Source organism: Gymnoscopelus microlampas, assembly GCF_963454915.1.
Source record: "Gymnoscopelus microlampas genome assembly, chromosome: 5".
NCBI lineage: Eukaryota > Metazoa > Chordata > Actinopteri > Myctophiformes > Myctophidae > Gymnoscopelus > Gymnoscopelus microlampas.
In genome coordinates this window covers 46,213,932-46,232,629 of record NC_139942.1, presented here as the reverse complement: position 1 = coordinate 46,232,629, position 18,698 = coordinate 46,213,932, and the positions used below count along the sequence as shown (strand labels likewise).

Genomic DNA, 18,698 nt, shown 5'->3' with positions numbered 1-18,698 from the left:
CCGTGGGGGGTCGTCGTTGTCGCTTGCTCTGGTTTGCGCGCACGTGTGTGTGTGTGTGTGCGTTGGTGCGCGCATGCTCGTTTGTGTGTGTGTTTGTGTCCTATCGTTTCCACCGGTGGACGATTGGTGTCGATACATTTATCTCACACACGCACGTGTGCTCGTGCGCACGCCCGCTCGCGCACACCCCCATACACAGTGGGCCCTCCCCAGCTGTCACCTCTCACAGCAGGCAGATGGGGGACATTTGTTCATTAGAAATATTTCTTCATTACTGTCATCGGGGGACTTCACTTAATGTTTGTTTTCCAGCCCTGCTGCTAATGAGGACGTGTTTGTTAAAATGATGGAGTACCTGGCAGCGGACCTTTACCCGGCACCGAGCTCTCACTGATCACACGCGTGGCAGTGTGCTTAGCAGCGGGGCCGATAGGGTTATGTCTGCCAGATGCACCCGCCTTTTCGCAACCGCTTTGGAACAAGGTCAACCCCGACACTCTGCTGCTGCGGATCTGCAGCAGCAGCAGCAGCAACAGCAGCAGCAGCGGGCATAGTGCGACAGCGGCCAACAGAGCTATATAGGTTAAGACTGCATGCTGTGGTAACAAACGGTTGTCCGAAACACAGGCAGGCGGCTTCTGGAAAATCTACGACCCACTGGGGATGTGTCTGCACCAGTTATGATGGATAGGGTGCGAGATAGTTATTTACTGCATTGAAACCACTTTCGACCCGGTGTCCCAATTTTGGCCATGTCATAGTAGGTGAGAATTCTCCCAATTTTACCCCAAGTGTTTCCAATTTTAACATGGTTTCCCAAAATGTGACAAATTGTTCCCCAATTTTTCAGCAATTTGTTACATGTTACAAGCTCACAACAACAGCCTTGATGTGACGTGAACTTGTACTGTAGATCTGCTATTTTCGCTATTTTTGAAATACACCGGCGTGCGACAAAGTATAAAATAGGGCTTAAAGGGATAGTTCACCCAAAAAAAAGTTTTTTTTCAATCGATTAAAGACTTCAATCCATGGAGACTTGAATTCATGGATATTTTTAAGTTTTTGTCGCATTCCTAAGTCAATAATTTGAGGACCAGCAGACCAGCGGTAGGCAGCGGGTCCGGTAGGAGACACAAAGGAGACTCTTTGTGTCTCCTACCGGAACCGCTGCCGGTCATCAAATTATTGGCTAAGGAATGCGACAAAAACAAAAAAAATATCCATGAATTCAAGTCTCCATGGGGTGACTAATCGATAGAAAATAAGTTATTTTGGGGGTGAACTATTCCTTTAAGCGGTTAGAATGGCATGCAGCGGAAAGAAACCGTTGTCCGAACATACAGGAGGCTTCTGGAAACGTACGACCCACTGGGGACGTATTTGTACTACCAGTTATGATGGATAAGGTGCAAGGAATTATTTACTGCATTAAACATCATCAGAGACTTGCTGAGTGGCCAGCAGTGGGAGGTATCGGTTGCATCCATCATTTATATATTCAACGGTCGAACCCTCATAAAATGTTTTTTTTTTTAGAGATATTTTCCCCACATTGATTTGATGGGTTGTATAATCTGCTTTCACCTGAAGCCAGAGGTTGAAGTTGTCCCTCTTTCGTCCGTTGACGGTGCAGTGGAAAGACGCCGTCTGTCCGGCGTTGACCTCCACGCCCTTTATAGTCAGGAAGTGAGGCGTGTTCACTGTGCAGACACAGAAGAAAATAGTCATGACAATAGCATGGATGTTTTCCACGGAATCAGGACACGCAAGGAGACGATATAAAAGCCTAAGTTTCTGTCTCGGAGTGGCGCTCCGTTGTGGTACATGAGATCAAACTACTATGCAGAGGATGTCATGAAGAGAACTTCCAGACAACTCAAATGTTCTATTGATGAGCACACACAAAAAAAGAAGAACTTGTCTACCGAAAAATCCATTTTCTGTGCCCTATCTTTAGTTGGCATGAGATTCTTTAACCCATTAAGACCGGGAACGCATCTGTGTAACCACTTAAACCATTATTTTATACTTTAGCTATTCAAAAATAGCAGATATACAAGCTCATACAGTAGCGCGGCACTGCTTGTAGATCTACTGTTTTTGAAAAGTCGTCTCCCATCTCATAACATATTTTGAGATGGGGGTCCGTGGCCAAATACATATACTGATTATAGCAATTTATTTTTCAAAAAACTGTTGGGATTTAGAAGACAGAAGCAAAGATTTGAGTTAAAGAATTTTCGCTTTAAAAATACATATATTCAAAGATTTGAAAAAAAAGAAGAAGAAGAAAATAGCAGATCTACAAGCTCATAGCGTGGCACTTGGTGCCGCGCTATGAGCTTGTAGATCTGCTATTTTTTAATAGCCAAAGTATATAATAATGGTTAACGTGGTTCAAATCTAAAATGACAGACGCTTTCCCGGTCTAAATGGGTTTAAAAGCCACCCAGCTCTTTTCTAACGGTGGGTTTATACTTAGTTGTGCACCGGTGTCGCGCGCCAAAAATAGCAGATCTTCAAGCTCACAACGCGTCACAGCGCAATGCGTTGTGAGCTTGTGAGATCGGCTATTTTCAGCGCGCGACACCGCGCAAAAACTAAGAGTACCACCAACTACCAAGCTCTTAAGTGTGCTCATTACCAGGGTGTTCGCTGATTGGGATGGTCTGAGAAAAAAAGAGGAAGTTATGTAGAACAGTTTTGATTAGTACTCCTATATTCTGCAGAGAAATACAATAGGGCAATTCAACAGGGCGACCTTGATTCGAAACATAACCAAATCTCCAAAGACTTAGCTATAGCTAATTGTATCGCTTTCATCAAGAAGACTTTCGCATATAGTTAATATTTCACAAATCGTGCCTCTGAACCGAGCGTCTTTCATAGCTTTGACCCGTCAATCCCTTCACCGCCAAATGAGACAAATCTATTTTTGTCGTCGAGCGAGGTTTCCACTTTTTCTTTAATTCTTTTTTTATAATGGAAGGAAGCAGCGAGACCACCCAGGGTCATAATCACACCCTCGGGGAGGGCGTTCCTCGCAGTCATATAAATTAATTGTCTGTCTCGCACATCAGGCGAGTTGCTCTGATCACCCTGCTTATCACCTGAACAAACCCGACCGCCACTCAGTGGGTTATTGATCCACTGGCACTTCTACACATTTACACATTGATCACGTCCCCAGTCTTCATCGATTCACTTAGATACGTTTATATGCGGCGCCTATCGCCGTATAAATTCGCCCTTATTGACATAGCATTTGTAGGAATTCCGCTGCGTTTTTTCCGATGGTTACCAGAATATTAGCGCCTAGCAATCAGAGACGGATATGTCAGTTTATGAGGGGTACAGTTAAGTGTTAATCAATTGATGAAAAGCCCTGGTTGCCATTGATTTTGAATGTTGAGTGTGAAACCTCTCGCTGTAGAAATCAAGCGAGCCATAAAGTGTCTCTTGCTACTCATGCTATGTTGTTGTTGGAGCATTCACACGACTTGAGGTACCCCACAGTACAAGCCTTAATGCCAAAGTGGCAGGATTCTAACCAGCAATTACATTTTCCTTCGCTTTGTGACACATCTCTGAAGTGGTAGTGCTCATACTCTGCAAGAGTTGCACCGTTTTTCGCACATCTAAGAAACGAGACACTCAGTGAACACTCTTCGGGGAGAGTAAGATAAAGAAAAAGGGAAAAAAAAGACAGTGGGAACCCAAAGGCGGCCGCCGGCATACGGTGCTATTTGTTTTTCATCCCCAGTTTATTTCCTGCATTCACTATTTCTCCCGCCCTCCCCCACCACCCCCCTCTCTCTCCCTCAAAGGACAGATTTAACACAGCCACTCCGGCAATACGTCCCGAGCAGATTTTAAGTGTGTCAACTCCATTGTTATAAATCATCCGGGATAGGAGGGAGAAAAGACTGTGGATCGACTGCACCGTTCCCCTGACCGGCCCTAGCCCATTGAGACCTGAAGCCGATGTCTCCTAAATCCCAACAGCATTCTGAAAAACGTATGTTTCTATATCAGTGGTGCTCAAACTTTTTCATGTCAAGGACCCCCAAAATGTTATGTATTTGGCCGCGGACCCCCATCTCAAAATATTTTGTTCCAAGGACCCCCAGAAGCAAAGATTTGAGTTAAAAATGTTTGCTTTAAAAAAATATATATATTCAAAGATTTGCACACATTTTCACGATTTTTCAAAAATAGCAGATCTACAAGCTCATAGCGCGGCACTCGGTGCCGCGCTATGAGCTTGTATATCTGCTATTTTTGAATAGCCCAAAGTGTAAAATAATGCTTTTTTAGCTCAAATCAAAAAATCACACAGATGCGTTCCAGGTCTTAATGGGCTAGACTAGCCTCTTGGAAGAAAAAAGAAAAGAAAAAGACCTATATATTGTATATTGGTATTTGGAGGGATGTCAGGAAAAGGACAAGGATCGTTTGATGGTGTTCTCTTTACGGCGAGGGAAGCAGGACTTACTGCACTGGTGGCCCTGGACGATGACATCTTTGATGGCCAGCAAGCCGCGTTGCCCTGAGGTTACCACTTCAAACACAATCTGAGGAGGGAGAGGGAGAGGCTCATAACGGCACTGATAAATGGATATATGTCTCCAAATGGCACTTGCATCATGTGAGAGTGCGCACGCGCATGCACTCACAAACAAATATACAGAGGAGAGCGTGCGCGCAGCCGCACACGCACACGCACGCACACACACACACACACACACACACACACACACACACACACACACACACACACACACACACACACACACACACACACACACACACACACACACACACACACACACACACACACACACACACACACACACACACACACACAGCTGTTGAAGTCCAACCTTCAGTAAAGTCATACCAGTGTCCGGTCACAATGTCGCAGAAGACTGACATTATTCCTTCAATATCGATGCCGTCGCGCAGAAACCTTGTACTGTATGTCCATTTTTCATCTTTTTCTATCCCCCCCCCCCCCCCCCCCCCTAAATGAATGCCCTATTTTAGACTTTGTCGTATGGCGACGATGCACAAACATCGTGACAATAGCAGATCTACAAGCTTACAACACATCTCGATGCGACACATTGTGAGGTTGGAGATCAGATATTAATGACTGCTTTTGAGCATTTGTGAAATGTTTTGCCTATAACGAAATGCCCAAAACAGGGACGCTAGGTTGAAGTCTGTCTGTAACCAATGAAAAGTATTGACAAAAGCTAGTGACTAAATAACTAAACTAGATCCATTGGAACACAAGTTATTTTTTTCCATTTCACGAAACAACGGTTTTGAAAATACAAGGCTTCCACCCAACAGCGATGATATACAATATACTATGTACAAGGTTTTCACTCGACAGTGACGGAATGCTCAGACGTGCGCATGCTCGTACACACGCAGTAAAAGTCCAACCTTTAGTAGTGTCATACCGTAGCGTTTGGTCACAATGTCGCATTAACTGTAACTGACATTATTATCTCCATATGTCACAGAAGATATATGTTACGACACGCACGGTGTCCGAGTACTACAGCTCTGACCTCTGACCCATGCACTTGTACTCTATTACTCATACGAGAGCAAGAGGGTTTAATTACTGGAATGGTGTGGTGGGTGGTATAGGAACGGAAGCTTAACCTACACTTACAGCGAGTTTATAAGTTGCAATAAGTTATGAGTGCGGGCGGCTTAAGTCAGGATTCGTCACAGATTCAATTCCTCCAAAAAGCAAAAATGTGTGTCCCGTTAAGTCGTTCGGGATAAGAGAGTCAGCAAAACACCTAAAAATGTAATAAAAAGAAAAAGTAATGTAGATCAGGTTTGAGCCTTATGGGTATTAGCAATGGATTTAGCGCTGTATGCAATGTGAGGTCAGGAGCCTACAGGATGTGGCGGCTTAAGGCAATTTCAAAGGGGTTATCAATGACACGAGCGGTGGCTGACTGTTGTTGCATATTCAGTGTTTCATAGTGGCTTGTAGGTCTAGCATTACTTGGCAAGAACAGGGAGCACTATCTTTGAGCTTGCAAGCAGGGTTCGACTTGTAAACAAAACAGAGAGGGGGAGATTTTCTTAACCACTTACTGTATAAGCCCTTATATATGCTTATTTCCTCTGACAAACAGCGAACGTAGCCAATCTACAAGCTCACAATGCATTGTGATTTGACGCACAAGCTTGTAGCTCTGCAATGTTTTGCTATTTATTAAATAAAGTCAAACATTATAACAGATTTTGACAAATGTTCCTGAAATAGGGACACCAGTGTTAACATAATGTTCGAATTAAATTGTAAAATCAAACATATCAGACAGACAACGTTTCCCTAAAGGAAATTCATGTACAGTATTTAAGTCAGTCTGTCCAGAAGCAGGGATAAAACATACCCCAGCAACGATAAAAATGGAGGTGGGGATATCAAAAGCAGAAGCATGGATTCCCCCGTCCCCCCAGCAAATCAAACCCTTCTTGTATGTCTAATATTACTTGGCAAGAAGCGTGAGTGCTATCTTTGACTACACAAACCCCCCCCCCCAAAGCCGAGTAGCTACAACTGTGTGCTGTGCAGACTTACATGACCCTATTTTAGGGGCCAAGTCCTTTTAGCAAAAACAAATGTTCGTAAGGGCTGACACGGAGGGCGTGTCCCCGCGGAGCGCTGAGTTATGTACTGGCTGGTCTGTAGTGTGATAAAAAGGGAAACGGAATGCCAGTCCTTCCCCAAACCCAGGGCGTGGTGCGGAGAGCCGTACACCACACACACACACACACACACACACACATACACACACACACAACACAAGTGTGTGTCATACACACACCCTACACATGTTTCACATACCATCACTCCCTAAATATAACATTATATCTCGCAATGGCTGCTTTAAATAGGAAGGTTATATTCCTTTTAAGGTATCACCGAGAGAGTTGTGTCCTGGTCTGCAAGCTGTACTGTAGCCACACTCCACACTGCACATACGCACACGCGTATGCATGCGCGCACACACACACACACACACACACACACATGTATAGAATTCCTTTTGTGTCCCAGGAATGTGGAGGGACAGAAGTCGCTTCCATTGTCATCTGGGAAGCAGAATGCCTACAGATAAGAACGGTCTAATTATAAATCTCATTTTTTTTTGTCTGGGTGAAATATGAAAAGTGAGTGTCTCGGGTGCCAATTATGGCCTCATTAAGGGCTAATTTAAAGGAAATTAAAAGGCCAACCACTCCATATCATCGCCACCAGACAAAGTGAACTGGCCCCCCCGCTCTCTAATTGAAATCTTTTGTTTGTGCTACGGACATCAGTCAGCCCCTGCTAATAGCTTTGATATAATTGATTCTAACATCAATGATAGCGCAAGCAGCATAATTGGGCCTGACCCACAGAGAGCAGGAACCCACAGGGACAGAAAAAAAAAAGCAACGGATGTCACGCCAAAGTTCACCGTCCTCATTTGTCACCGTGACAGTCTCCATCACCTGGCCGACCATGTCTCTGAGGGGGGACGTGGCTAAGTAGCACGTTACGCCAGGATTGATTGGCTTTCTCCATATTAGCTTTACTACTGTATTGAAATCAAGATGGATGAGGGCATTTGGGTTTTTCCTCTCGTTGCTATCGCACACCGGGTGCTTATCAGATGAGTATTGGATTCTCATTTTATACACAAAAGGATATTTTTTTCCAGGAAAGAATCCAGAAGCGGTAAACACTCCGCGCACCATTTAGCATGAGGGCAAAGTCACAGGGGTGCATCATCTGTATTGGAGATGTGTGACAATCTCAATTAAAAGTTTTAGGGGAATGACCTGACAGCAGACTAATTATTAAGGGCTCAAAGGCTCATTTTGACTAAAAATGCCTAACCGGTAATTAAAAAATAATTTCCAAGTACCAGGTGGCTTCCTTTTGACAATCGCCTAGGTTACCCTGTAATTAAAGATACCTATAATTAGGGCCTTGTTGCTAATTAGCCATAATTTCAACGATTGCTCTTTCTCTCTTTCTTGACTGGGAGAGTGTTGGTACAAAGATCATTAGCATCCGCACAAGATTCCCCATGTTGTCAGTTCGGAGGCCCGGAACAATTATGAATTGAGACGTCCCTTCCACTGGGGTTTGAATGGCAGCAGATGCTGGGGATTTCCTTGAACACACAGAGGAACCGTAATACCTCATTTTGGGTCCGAAGCCATGAGTGCTGTGTGCATTCAAATAAGCGCCGCAATAACTGCTACAAATCTCAGCGAGTCACAGCTACAGTTATGGGAGACAGGCTGTCACGCAAGGGGGACAGGCGTGTGCAAATGCCTGATGTATCAATCATCTGTTTCATCCTGACGCATGCTGGGGAGGGGAATTAGCGAGGGCTGGGGGGTGGGGGGAACAGGAATCTTCCTTAAATATTCATAAAAATGCTGCTGAATTTGGGATTATAGATTTAACAATACCACTAGGGACAGGATTTATGAATAATTTTATTTTCGCACGCCAACAGCATGTCGCAGTGACAGCATTGCACCCTGCAGCATTTAAAGATGTCTCAGACTTCTCTGATCACTTGCCATAAATCCCTAACATTGCCCGGTGCATGCCTGCATGCACCTACTTGGGGCACGGGTTTGAGTTCAACCCAAGCACATCGCTGTAATAGCTTGCCCTACACCAGTGGGTTCCAAACTTTCTGTACTCTCGTCACGGCACACTAACAGCCAAGTTAACATTTGAAGGCTATATTCATAGTGTCACGATGCAACACGTTGTGAGCTTGTAGATCAGCTATTTTTGCAATTTAAAAAAAAATGTGGGGGGAAAAAAATAATTTAATTTTAATTCTTCACCTACAGTATAGTGACATGCCCAATAGGGATGCCAGATTTAACTGAAAGTGGTTCATTTGGTATATTTTTTCGGTGTAGATTTTGTCCATGTATTATACATTACATTACAGTTAGTTAGCAGACGCTTTTATCCAAAGTGACTTACAATAACTGCATTCAACATAGGTAGGTAGGGAAACAAAACTACTAATCACCAGAAGTCTTAAGTGCATTTTCTGCTAAAACAAGCAACCAAGAGTATACCTAGCGCTAAGGTAAAAGTGCAATATATCAGCTACCTACTTTCTTAAACAGATGAGACAAAATAGCATAATCAAATGAGCAAGAGCTAAAATAAATAAGTGTATCGACTAACAAGATCCAATAAAACAATACAACAATAAAGCAAGAGTTTGTACAACTAGTTAACAACAAGTAGGCAAGGCGAAGAGGAAGGGTAGTGTTTCCTGAAGAGGTGGGTTTTCAGCCTGCGGCGAAAGATTGGGAGTGACTCTGCTGTCCTGTCAGTGGGGAGTTCATTCCACCACTGTGGGGCCAGAACATTTAGTGGGATATTATAGTAAATGAGTGTGCACAAAGCACTGATATACACTGTATATTGCAATAACAATGTGTGGTTATCACAAAAAACCCAGTGCACTCCTGGACTCTGCACAACGTTTGGGAGCCGCTGCTCTAGAGAGTGAAGTCGCCACAGGCACTTACAGTACAGTCTACTGCTTGAGCCAAAGAGTAAACACTTTGACCAGATTGGCTGTTAGAGTCACTGTGTCAAACAAGGGTCGCCTTATTGTCAACAACAAGAAAGCCAGCAACGACTGCAGCTAGTAGCTGCTGTAGTGAAGTCTGGCCTCCTCTCGGGTTGCTTCCACCCCCCCGTTTTATCTCTCACTTTCGTTTTGTTCTGTGTGGCCCTCATTACACAGGGCTGGCTGCCTGTGTGCTTTTCAGCGGTAAGAGAATCAGCCGTGTTGCTTGTTAACTAAGTTATCAAGGTGGCTGTGATGAGCAGACAGGCAGCAAGACCCCCCCCACACACACACACACACACACACACACCCCACACACACACACACACACACACACACACACACACACACACACACACACACACACACACACACACACACACACACACACACACACACACACACACACACCCCACACACACACACACACACACACACACACACACACACACACACACACATACAGCTCCTCTACGGACTAGCCCTGCCTGGCCATAATGAAATAATTCACAGGGGGGGCGAACCGGCTCCCGTAGGGAGGTTAAGGGGTCTTTCTGCATCAATTAACATTTGGTTGGCTCTTGGAACAAGCTCGGCGAAGGCTACCAGCCAGGCGTGTGTGAAATCACCCTGCCGCCGGCCCGCAACCGTGTGCATTGGTAAGTGAAAATGAGTTTTGGTATTGAAAAAGAGTACCGGCTCAGAGAGGAGAGCGAGCGAGAACAGATTGCCATGGATACCGAGGAAGTCCCGGAAATCGATAAAGCCAGGGAGTTTGGAATGGGTCATTGTGTGGCTGTTTGGACTTTCTCTGAATAATACATTTTGTCTTGCGGGGAATAATGGCTTTGCCTGATGAACTACAGTGGGTGGTCTTCCTAAAATAAGCCTACGTTTATATCAGCCCTTTTCAGAATAATAAGTGGGGCAAGGGCCAAGCCTTGGACAGGGTAACGCAGAGAGGCAAAAGACTATCAAATCAACCTTCTGCTTTATAAGCCTGTTGAAATACTAGTAGAAGTCCGGAGGTCCCTTCAAAATGTACTGAGTAAAAGTGCAACATTTTTGGTATCAAAATGTACCAAAAGTAGAAAGTATTCACAAGTTTTCAAATGTATAAAATGTATAACATTCTTTTGAAAATAGCAGATCTACAAGCTCGCAATGCGTCGCATCGCAACACATTGTAAGCTTGTTCGGCTATTTTCAAATGGCCGAAATATAGGACTGAAATGGTTAATGTATGTTTTGTAATAATTAAAAAAAAAAACGACTGTACTGTAACTGTATTCCGAGTTGAAATAAAGGTTATGATGATGATGATGATTAGCTACTTTACACCACTGACTGTGATGTACAGCAAGCAACACAGCTGCAGCTAATTACAAAGTGTCAATATGCATTGATAATACTGTTGACTACTTGCACATTGGCACCGTGGGCCAATGTGCAAGCAAAGACAGTAGTCATACAGTATTATAGCTCTGGGCAAACCTAAATCCAACACACACACACACACACACACACACACACACACACACACACACACACACACACACACACACACACACACACACACACACACACACACACACACACACACACACACACACACACACACACACACACACACACACACACACACACACATGGAACCTGTTCCAGTGGCATAGTTTACCTGGTAGAAGTTTGGCCAGTAGGTGCTGATGGCCAGCTCCACCTGTCCCCAGGTGCGAGTGGCTGGACCCGTCACATTCCAGACTGGCATCCCCAGGGGACTGTTGTTCTCTTTGATGTACACATTAAGCTGACCCGGGTGACTGTATTGAGAAGAAAAAGGAAAAGAAGAAAAATAATGATGATGATGATGATGATGATGACGATAGTATTGGAAAGTACCTAAGCACACTTACTCATTTAGAATTTTGAGGTATTTGTACTTTACTTGAGTATTTCCAATTTTCAGTACTTTTACCTCAACTCCACTACATTTCAGAGGCAAATATTATACTTTTACTCCACAACAGCTTTATGAAAACTTGAGTTACTAGTTACTTTGTAGATTTGGATTATTATTACAAAACATACATTAACCACTTCAGCCCTATATACATTTTGACCATTTGAAAATAGCCGATCTACAAGCCCTCAATGCGTCGCGATGAGACGCACTTGTAACCGAGTATTTCAGACTCCTATCCACTTCCTTGTTAACTTAAAAAAAAATTCTGTATCTCGGCTCCTGAGTACTTTTTTTTTCAATGAAAAATCTTGGCATAAAACTGAAAAAAATCTGAAAAAAATCTGGCAGTGAATGTGTTAAGTAAACATTTTGAGTACTTTTTCCACCACTGTCAACACACAAAATACACAAAAACAAAATGATGAAAACCAATGCAGAGACCTGTTGTCCCGTCCTCCCACGTAGAAGTTGAAGATGACGCAGTGGGTGTCGTTCTCCTTCAGCTGGGGGGTCAGCAGCAGAGCCTTCTGGCCGGCGAAGCGGCCCGACGTGTTCACCATCATGAAGGCTGAGCCTGCAGCAACATGGAGGAAGAAGGGACCGTCATTATTATTATGTTCATGTCTTTCAAATCATTGTTTACTTACTGTTGAGAACCCCCGGGAGAGATAGTCGTTGTGTGAGTTTTGGCTTTAATCATGTGCTGGGGGGGGGACCAGATGGAAGGGGGCTTACCTAAATATACCCACCACCACACAGGAGAGACTCAGGTGGGATTCAACCCAAAAGTAGAGCCTGGCCGATGCCAGATTCCAATGCCGATCCCCATTTTGGAGAGTTCTAGACCACCGATTACCTATGTTTTGACCGATATTTTTTGTCAAAATGTGCAAACAAATAAATAAAAACAAAACACAGATAACTTTTTTGATAGATAAAAAATAAAGCATACAAACTGGGGCACCGGCCTAGTGGTTAAGGTGTATACCACATATAGATTCTATTGCAGTCACTCCCCGTGTCTCTCTCTTCCTGTCATTCTCAACTGTACTATCCAATAAAGGCAAAAAAATATATAATTAAAAAAAAAGAAACATACAACCTGAAATGTGTTTTATTGAACGACTTAAGCTCTATTTAAAAATCTTTAAAATCTACAAGCTCACAACGCGTCGCAAACTTCTGAAGATTTTTGAAAAGTTTTGTCTATAATGAAAAGCCCAAAAATAGGGACGCCAGGGTGAAAGTGGTAAAAAATCAGGGCTGCATAATTGCTGACAGCATTGTCGTCAGAAAAAGTCAAATAATGGCAGTTTATACAGTATATCGGTCTGGCTCTCTGCTCTCCTACCAAGCTTTACCTGAGTAAACAAAGAATACTATGGGGAGAGAGCTGCCAACTCTCCTTCAAACATAATGTCCTGTGATTATCTCAACTTTCTGGCATCCGCTGCATCGTCTTGTGTGTTAAATCCCATCCATCTGGTACCTAAGTTGGCAACAATAATCCCTAAAAAAAATATACATTTCAAATAACCGCCTCATCCCGGTGTGCTGTTTATACAGTCCCACATAACTCCCACAAGTTTTATCTCAAGTGTTTATTTGGTGTTTATTCTGCATCCAAAATGACCATTACGGGGACAGCCTTTTAATTGGAGATGGCTGGGATTCAAAATATATACGAATGTGAAATTATGGTCAAATATTGTTATGTGTTATTGCACATACAGTTTACAGTTTGGGCATTTAGCAGACGCTCTTAATCCAGAGCGATTTACAGTAAGCAAGGAAAACAAGATAATACATCAAATGCTTAAAAATAGTAATCTAATAATAAAGTAGTACATAAGTAAACCAATAATCTAATAATAACTACAGTACATACGGTAAACCAAGAACCTATCATCAGCCTACATTGAAACTACACACACTATAGGATGCCAGGTCAACAATGACCTGGAATCTGTCTACATAACATGCTATCTAAGTTACATTTTAGCCTTTGCATAATCCTGCAAGGTCACATATTACAATAAGACCTACAGTTAGGCAACAGCCAACAATATTCTGTCAAATGGTGATGGCTTTGGTATCTGGTGCAATCTTATCACTGGCAACATGGGATTGATGACATTCTAGACAAGGTGTGAATTATTATTATCACGTGCGTTAGTTATACTGTATATTTTTGCTCAATAAGACGACGTCCCTGCCGGGCTACTATGAGAGACAGGCTACTATTACAGACCACATTCGCTGGTTTACACTGACTAAATATAAAGACCCTAATGTATGTGTATAGAAGAGAAGGGTAAATAATAATTGGCTTGAGAGACTGCACTTCTACAATGCTACCACTCAGTTTACTTCTTGAATCTCTTTACTTTGTGAGCTTGTAGATCGGCTATTTTCAAAGAATCTTGAAAAAATAAAATAAAGAGAACATTTCTGATTACTTTTGAAACACATCAACAAGCCAATCTTGTATGCACACAATATTTTCAGATGGGGGTCCACAGCCAAGTACATATTATTTTGGGGGACCTTCACATGAAGATGTTTGGGAGGCACTGGTTTAAACAACAGTTTTTATCAAACTCAAAAGACAGGAAGTTATTTTTAGTTCTATAGACTATTATAGCCCACATCCAGTAACATTTCCAGTAGGGAGAATATGTTTCAATAGTATTTCAATAAGATTGAGTTTATGATAGAGGTGACATAAGTTATTTGCAATATTCATAATCCTGGTATACAGTAGGAATTATATTGTAACATTGGAACATCCAATCGGATTTTCCAGGAATTTCATAATCCTATAGAATTCTGTTGGAAATTTGGAATATCCTATAGGATGTTTTGACTATTTAGCTGGGGACCCCCTGGAACCCCCTCAAGGGCCCTGTGGGGGTCCCCCGAAGACACTTTGAGAACCAGCCAGTTCTATATTTAATTAATATATTTGAGAGAGACAGAAATGAGAAGGGTCAGATGAGGGGTGGTCAACACGGGCCAAATTCAAACCCAGCAACCAAAGGGCATCACATCACTTCACATGTAACTTTCCCTGCGTAGATGCAGTTACCACTATATTGACTCTACGATGATAATCATTTATCAAAACACAAAGCAGGCAGAGGAAAATTGTAGAATGCTCGCTTTTGCCGAGAAAAAAGCGGCATTCAACTAAACGACTGAGGGAAAGAGAGACGATGATGAGGAATCAATAAGTTAAAATAAATCTGCCAAGGAAGCCCCATTTAGATTTTATCATTCAGAATCAACATTAAAGGTTAATATAATTCTCTCCCCCCACTTGCCGATAAAAAAGCAAGTGAGAATGATTATATTGGCAAACTTTCAATGAGGCGCAGCCGCAGAACACCGTTCTATTTGTCATCGTCCTACTCAGCCCGCCCTCTGGAAAACGGGGAGACACAAACTCTAATGACAGCCAGAAAAAGAAAACGCAAGAGGAGGAAGAGTGACTTTTATGTTGCAAGGACTTTGCAAACATCAGTGCGTATGTGAAATAATTCCGTGGTAAACATGGGACATGTTTTGACTAGGAGATAAACGCAGGAGAAGAATTATGCATGAAAACGCTAATTCTCTCTCCTCATCTGCATAAGACTCTGGATTCAGAATGAGGAGTTTGGCAGTAGAAGGACTGAGGAACCAGTGAGGTAAAAAACTGCTTTGTTTATTATATATATAGCATACATACAGCATATATATAGGCCTATATCTCACTGCACTAATAGATAATAGTCATTGACAGCAACAGTAGCAATACTAACCCTTCCAATCCGGGAACGCATCTGTGTCTGTGATTTTTAGCTATAACTATTATTTGATACTTTTGGCTATTCAAAAATCGCAGATACCGTATACAAGCTCATAGCCGCGATACGAGCTTGTAGATCTGCAAAAAAAAAATGAAATCGTGAAAACTGGTGCAAATCTTGGAATATAAATATTTTTTAAAGGGATTCAAGGGAACATTTGTAACTCAAATCTTTGCTTCTGGGGGTCCCTGGAACTAAATACTTTGGGATGGGGGTCGGCGGCCAAATACATATCATTTTGGGGGTCCTTGAGATGAAAAGAATTGAGCACCACTGATATAGCAACATTGTTTTTTTCACCAGTTTAGAAGACATTTGTAGATGCGCTCCTGGAGTAAATGGGTTAATACTAATGTCAACAGTACTGTGCTGATATTATCATGACTGCATAGCAGAAGCAAGAGTTGTAAAAATGTACCCGTAAACTTAAGATAATTTATGGACCCGTAATATGGTTGAGGTGACATTGACTAGAGATTGACTAGACAGGGGTATTGACTACACAGTAAAAGGTAAGGTTAACTACACAGCAGGCTGACCCACAGCAGCGCGCACAGACCGAGCGGACCTCCTCTCGCAGAGCTCCTGTTTGTTACATCAACGTCTCAGGCTCTCTCCCACTCCCTATTGTTGTGGTACACTTGTTAAGTTAACGCTTCCCAATTGTGTCTGTCTACAGCCTGCAGATAACGAGCACGGCTCCTGTCATGTTTACAGAGGAGAGGAGGGGGCACCGGGATGGGATGACACGAGTCGAGCTCCTTGACGCCCCGTTGATCGTTCCAAGTCATTGTTTTGCAGGCTACACTCTCTCTCCTCTCTCTCTCTCTCTCTCTCTCTCTCTCTCTCCCTCTCTCTCTCTCCTCTCTCTCTCCTCTCTCTCTCTCCAATATCTCTCTCTCTCTCCAATATCTCTCTCTCTCTCTCTCTCTCTCTCTCTCCAGTATCTATCCATCCATCCATCCATCTATCTTGTGTTGCAAAATAGAACAAAACAGCGTGAGCTTCACTGTGCTGAGACTGTTGTCAACAGCACTCCAAAGATGGTGTTGTTCTCCTTGCGTGTCTCCTTGTTTATGTATTATTCACTATCAATCTGCGTCAGCTCTGATGTGATCTAATTGTATCAGACCAGACGACACAGGGTAGTTGTGTGTGTGTGTGTGTGTGTGTGTGTGTGTGTGTGTGTGTGTGTGTGTGTGTGTGTGTGTGTGTGTGTGTGTGTGTGTGTGTGTGTGTGTGTGTGTGTGTGTGTGTGTGTGTGTGTGTGTGTGTGTGTGTGTGTGTGTGTGTGTGTGTGTGTGTGTATGGAGAACATCGAAGGCAAGATGAGGAATGACTTTGAGACACTTGTTTGTCCAACTTCAATCAGGAGACAGCGCCGTGGGAGGCCTTTGAGGTCTCTTTAATAACACTCAACCATCTGCTCAGGTGCCCCGCAACTTTTCACTCTTTTTTTTTCCCCCTCTTTTTCGTTCCTCCCCAGAGAGTCATCATCAGCAACCCTTGGTGTGATGCGAACCGGCACTAATAATCAGATGATGAATTGTTCAATTGAAGTTCGCCATTCAAAAAAAAAAAAAAAAAAAAAGACAAAGAAGCCGGCAACAGCGCTTTCCTCCATGATTAAAGCAGGTTGCTTACTATTCATTTGAAACGGTCACGTTGATGCATTGCCGTGCGAGATGCGTTTATTCGAGAAGGTGTCGGCTCCGTTGGTAATTAGAGATGGAAATACTCTGATCCCTCAAGCATCTCTTTGTACGGTGTTTTGTTAATGAAATATTAATAAAACAATAGGTACACAGTGAGTGTGTACAAAGTCACTTTGCGGTAGATATGGCTTAACATCGCGGTTGTTAAAATTTATTTGGCATTAATCTGCAGATACACAAAAATGTAAATATTTAAGAAAGAACTGGGGCAATGTCTGCTCTGTGCACACAGTGAGGAGAGGACACAGCGGGGAAACATTTGTCACCAAAGTCAAGGTTCTACACAGATTGTCTTGTTTTAGGTCAGTGAAGCTAAACAAAAAACGGCAAGAAAAGTATATATTTCTTTCCCTTGTTTATCGACCGGCAGACTAACAGAGGAATAAGAGAGCATTTAAATGACACTGTGACTGTGCCACCGCCACATCGTGCTGACAGAAGTGGGACGATGATGACAGGAGGAAACTATCAACTGTCTTCTAATGACCAACACATGCTCTCAGACCCACTGCACCGCGACAAGCTCATTAGCCCACCAGTCTAAGAGCAAATCACTGCTGTTGTCTGGGCAGAAACCTCTTATCTCCATATTCTAACGTCTTGTGTTTTTCCGTAAATAAGCGAACGCCCTACTTGATCATACTGCAGCGTCAGAGAATCAGCATCAAAAGTAGTGGATATAAGTCCTGGCAACTGACAGTGTGTCGTGGGTTCGAATCCCGATCCCGACGACCTTTGCTGCGTGTCACTCCCCGTCTCTCTCTCCCCATTTCCTGTCAATCTACTCTGTATACTATCAATAAAAAAGCCCCCCCCCCAAAACAAATCTTAAAAAGTAGCAGACATGCAAGCTCGAAACGCAGCGCGAAGCGACACGCTTTGAGCTTGTAGATCTGCTACTTTTTATGAGGTTTCCACCCGACAGATGAAATGCTATTGAGATTATGTTGTGGACTGCTAATGTGCTAGTGATGCACAACACACTGCCCCCCCTCTCTCTCGCTCTCTCTCTCTCACTCTCTAAGTACATTTACTCAAGTGCTGTACTTAAGTACAATTTTTAGGCACCTTTGCTCAACGTGAGTATTTCCATTGTTTGATACTTTATACTTCTACTCCAATACCTCTCAGAGGCAAAAATGTTTTACTCCACAACAAGTATTTGCCTTTATAGTTACTAGTTACTTTGAAGGTTTATGTTAATATTACGAAACATGCATTGACCACTTAGTGAAAAGTGAGCTTGTAGATCGGCTATTTTCACACACCAAAATGTACAAATTATTTTACAAATTTTTACTTTGGTACTACAAGTATTGTATATTTAGCCGCCAATATTTTTGTACTACACAAGTAGCGTTTTGAATACAGGACTTTTACTTGTAACAGAATATTTCTAAATCGTGTGATATTGCTACTTTTGCTTAAGTAAAAATCTGAGTACTAATTCCACCACTGCTCGCTCTCTCTCCCAGTGGCGTCAGTTCAGCAAAAGCGACGGTATGGCAAGGTTAGGGTTGCC

General features: G+C 42.8%; 1 protein-coding gene across 2 annotated transcripts in view; it reads right to left on the bottom strand.

The window, feature by feature from the left end:
- LOC311045729 (receptor-type tyrosine-protein phosphatase mu) overlaps nucleotides 1-18,698 on the bottom strand; it is a 227,676-nt gene that overhangs the window by 147,918 nt on the left and 61,060 nt on the right. For both annotated transcript variants that reach the window (XM_084057748.1, XM_084057749.1), the window contains exons 3-6: nucleotides 12,052-12,184; nucleotides 11,326-11,467; nucleotides 4,499-4,577; nucleotides 1,588-1,703 (exon numbers count right to left, since the gene is read on the bottom strand). In XM_084057748.1, the coding sequence (XP_083913874.1) occupies nucleotides 1,588-1,703; nucleotides 4,499-4,577; nucleotides 11,326-11,467; nucleotides 12,052-12,184 (470 nt within the window). The remainder of the gene's footprint in view (nucleotides 1-1,587; nucleotides 1,704-4,498; nucleotides 4,578-11,325; nucleotides 11,468-12,051; nucleotides 12,185-18,698) is intronic.